Raw genomic sequence first — 1472 nt, forward strand, 5'->3', positions numbered from 1 at the left:
CGATGTTTCTAGCTCTCTATCCCTCTCCCTTCCTCTCTGTAAAAAATCAATAAAAAATATATATATATTAAAAAAAATAAATAAATAAAAGACTAATATGCAAAGTGTCCCCGCAGGAGCTCAACTGGGAAACCGGGAATTCTATCGCTCACTATGACATGCGCTGACCACCAGGGGCGGTGCGGAACAAAGGAAGGCCCTGGCTGGCAGCCAGAAGGCCCCAATCGGCCCTTATTGCTGACCAGGCCTAGGGACCCTACTCATATGTGAATTTTGTGAACCGGGCCTCTAGTATACACATAAGACCTTACATAGACTTATACCTTAATATAGGCATAAGAGAACTATAGAGTACCGTTTCCTCAAATAGAGAGTATCTTACAAATTGTGTAAAGTAAATAGCTATCTGGGGTTTGTCTAGGCATGTTTCAAGTAGATGCGATAATCAGGGAAGCTTTTTCACAGGAAGTTGAAATTTTCCTATTGCATTAATAACTCAGTCTTTAAAATGAATAGAAGCCTCTTCTTTATTTTATTTTTTTTTAAGAGGATGGAGAGGAAGCCTCTTCTTTATGTTTATAAATTATTTAAAATGAGTATGTATTCTTTTCCAAATCAATTTGATGACTTATCTTTTGTTTACCTGTCTATATTTTACAGGGCCGAGTAGTGGAGAATATTTCAAAAAGATGTGGGGGCTTTTTACGAAAGTTAAGTCTTCGTGGGTGTCTTGGAGTAGGAGACAATGCATTAAGGTAAGAACATAACTATTGATTAACTGATCTTCCATAACTGAAGTAAAGAAAGCACCATCTCATCCAGAAAAGGTTAAAATGGTTTTAAGCTTTTTATAAAGAAAGTTACTGCTTTCTTTAAGCTATTCTGAACTCAAAAACACATACATTGCTTATAGCACAAAGATATCCAGTAGTGGGATATAGGGTTTTGAGAATAAAACAAGAACTAGTGCCCCCTCCAAAAAAGCCAAATTCCCCATATCATAAATAGTTCTTTTGAAGCCTTGAGTAAATTTTGGGTTTTTTTGTTTGTTTTCTCAAAGTTAAGGTAATTTTAACCTTGGTTGACAAAAAGATCAATGTTAAAAGTTTGTGGTTGAGCCCAAGCTGGTTTGGCTCAGTGGATAGAATGTCAGCCCTCGGACTGAAGGGTCATGGGGTTCGATTCTGGTCAAGGGCACATACCTTGGTTTAGGCTTGATTCCCGGATGGCCCTAGTTGGGGTGCTTGTAGGAGACAACCAGTGTGTCTCTCATATCAATGTTTCTCTCTCTCTGTGTTTCCCCCTTCCTTCCACTCTTTCTAAGAAATCAATAGAAAAATATCCTCAGGTGAGGTTTAACCCTCTGTACCCGCAAAAAAAGTGTTTATGGTTGAAAATTAATTTATTTGTGATTATGAACTACTTTTGTACCAATATTCAATATTACCAATAATATATATACGTACATATAT

The 1472-nt window shown here is 37.0% G+C and overlaps 1 protein-coding gene across 4 annotated transcripts in view; it reads left to right on the forward strand.

The window, feature by feature from the left end:
* Positions 1-1472, forward strand: part of FBXL20 (F-box and leucine-rich repeat protein 20) — a 69815-nt gene that overhangs the window by 38568 nt on the left and 29775 nt on the right. For all 4 annotated transcript variants that reach the window (XR_001361234.1, XR_001361233.1, XM_005861900.2 and 1 more), the window contains exon 5: positions 661-755. Coding sequence is in view for 2 of the 4 variants with exons in the window: in XM_005861900.2 (XP_005861962.1) it covers positions 661-755 (95 nt within the window). In the remaining 2 variants the exon portion in view is untranslated. The remainder of the gene's footprint in view (positions 1-660; positions 756-1472) is intronic.

Source organism: Myotis brandtii, unplaced genomic scaffold (genome assembly GCF_000412655.1).
Source record: "Myotis brandtii unplaced genomic scaffold, ASM41265v1 scaffold157, whole genome shotgun sequence".
NCBI lineage: Eukaryota > Metazoa > Chordata > Mammalia > Chiroptera > Vespertilionidae > Myotis > Myotis brandtii.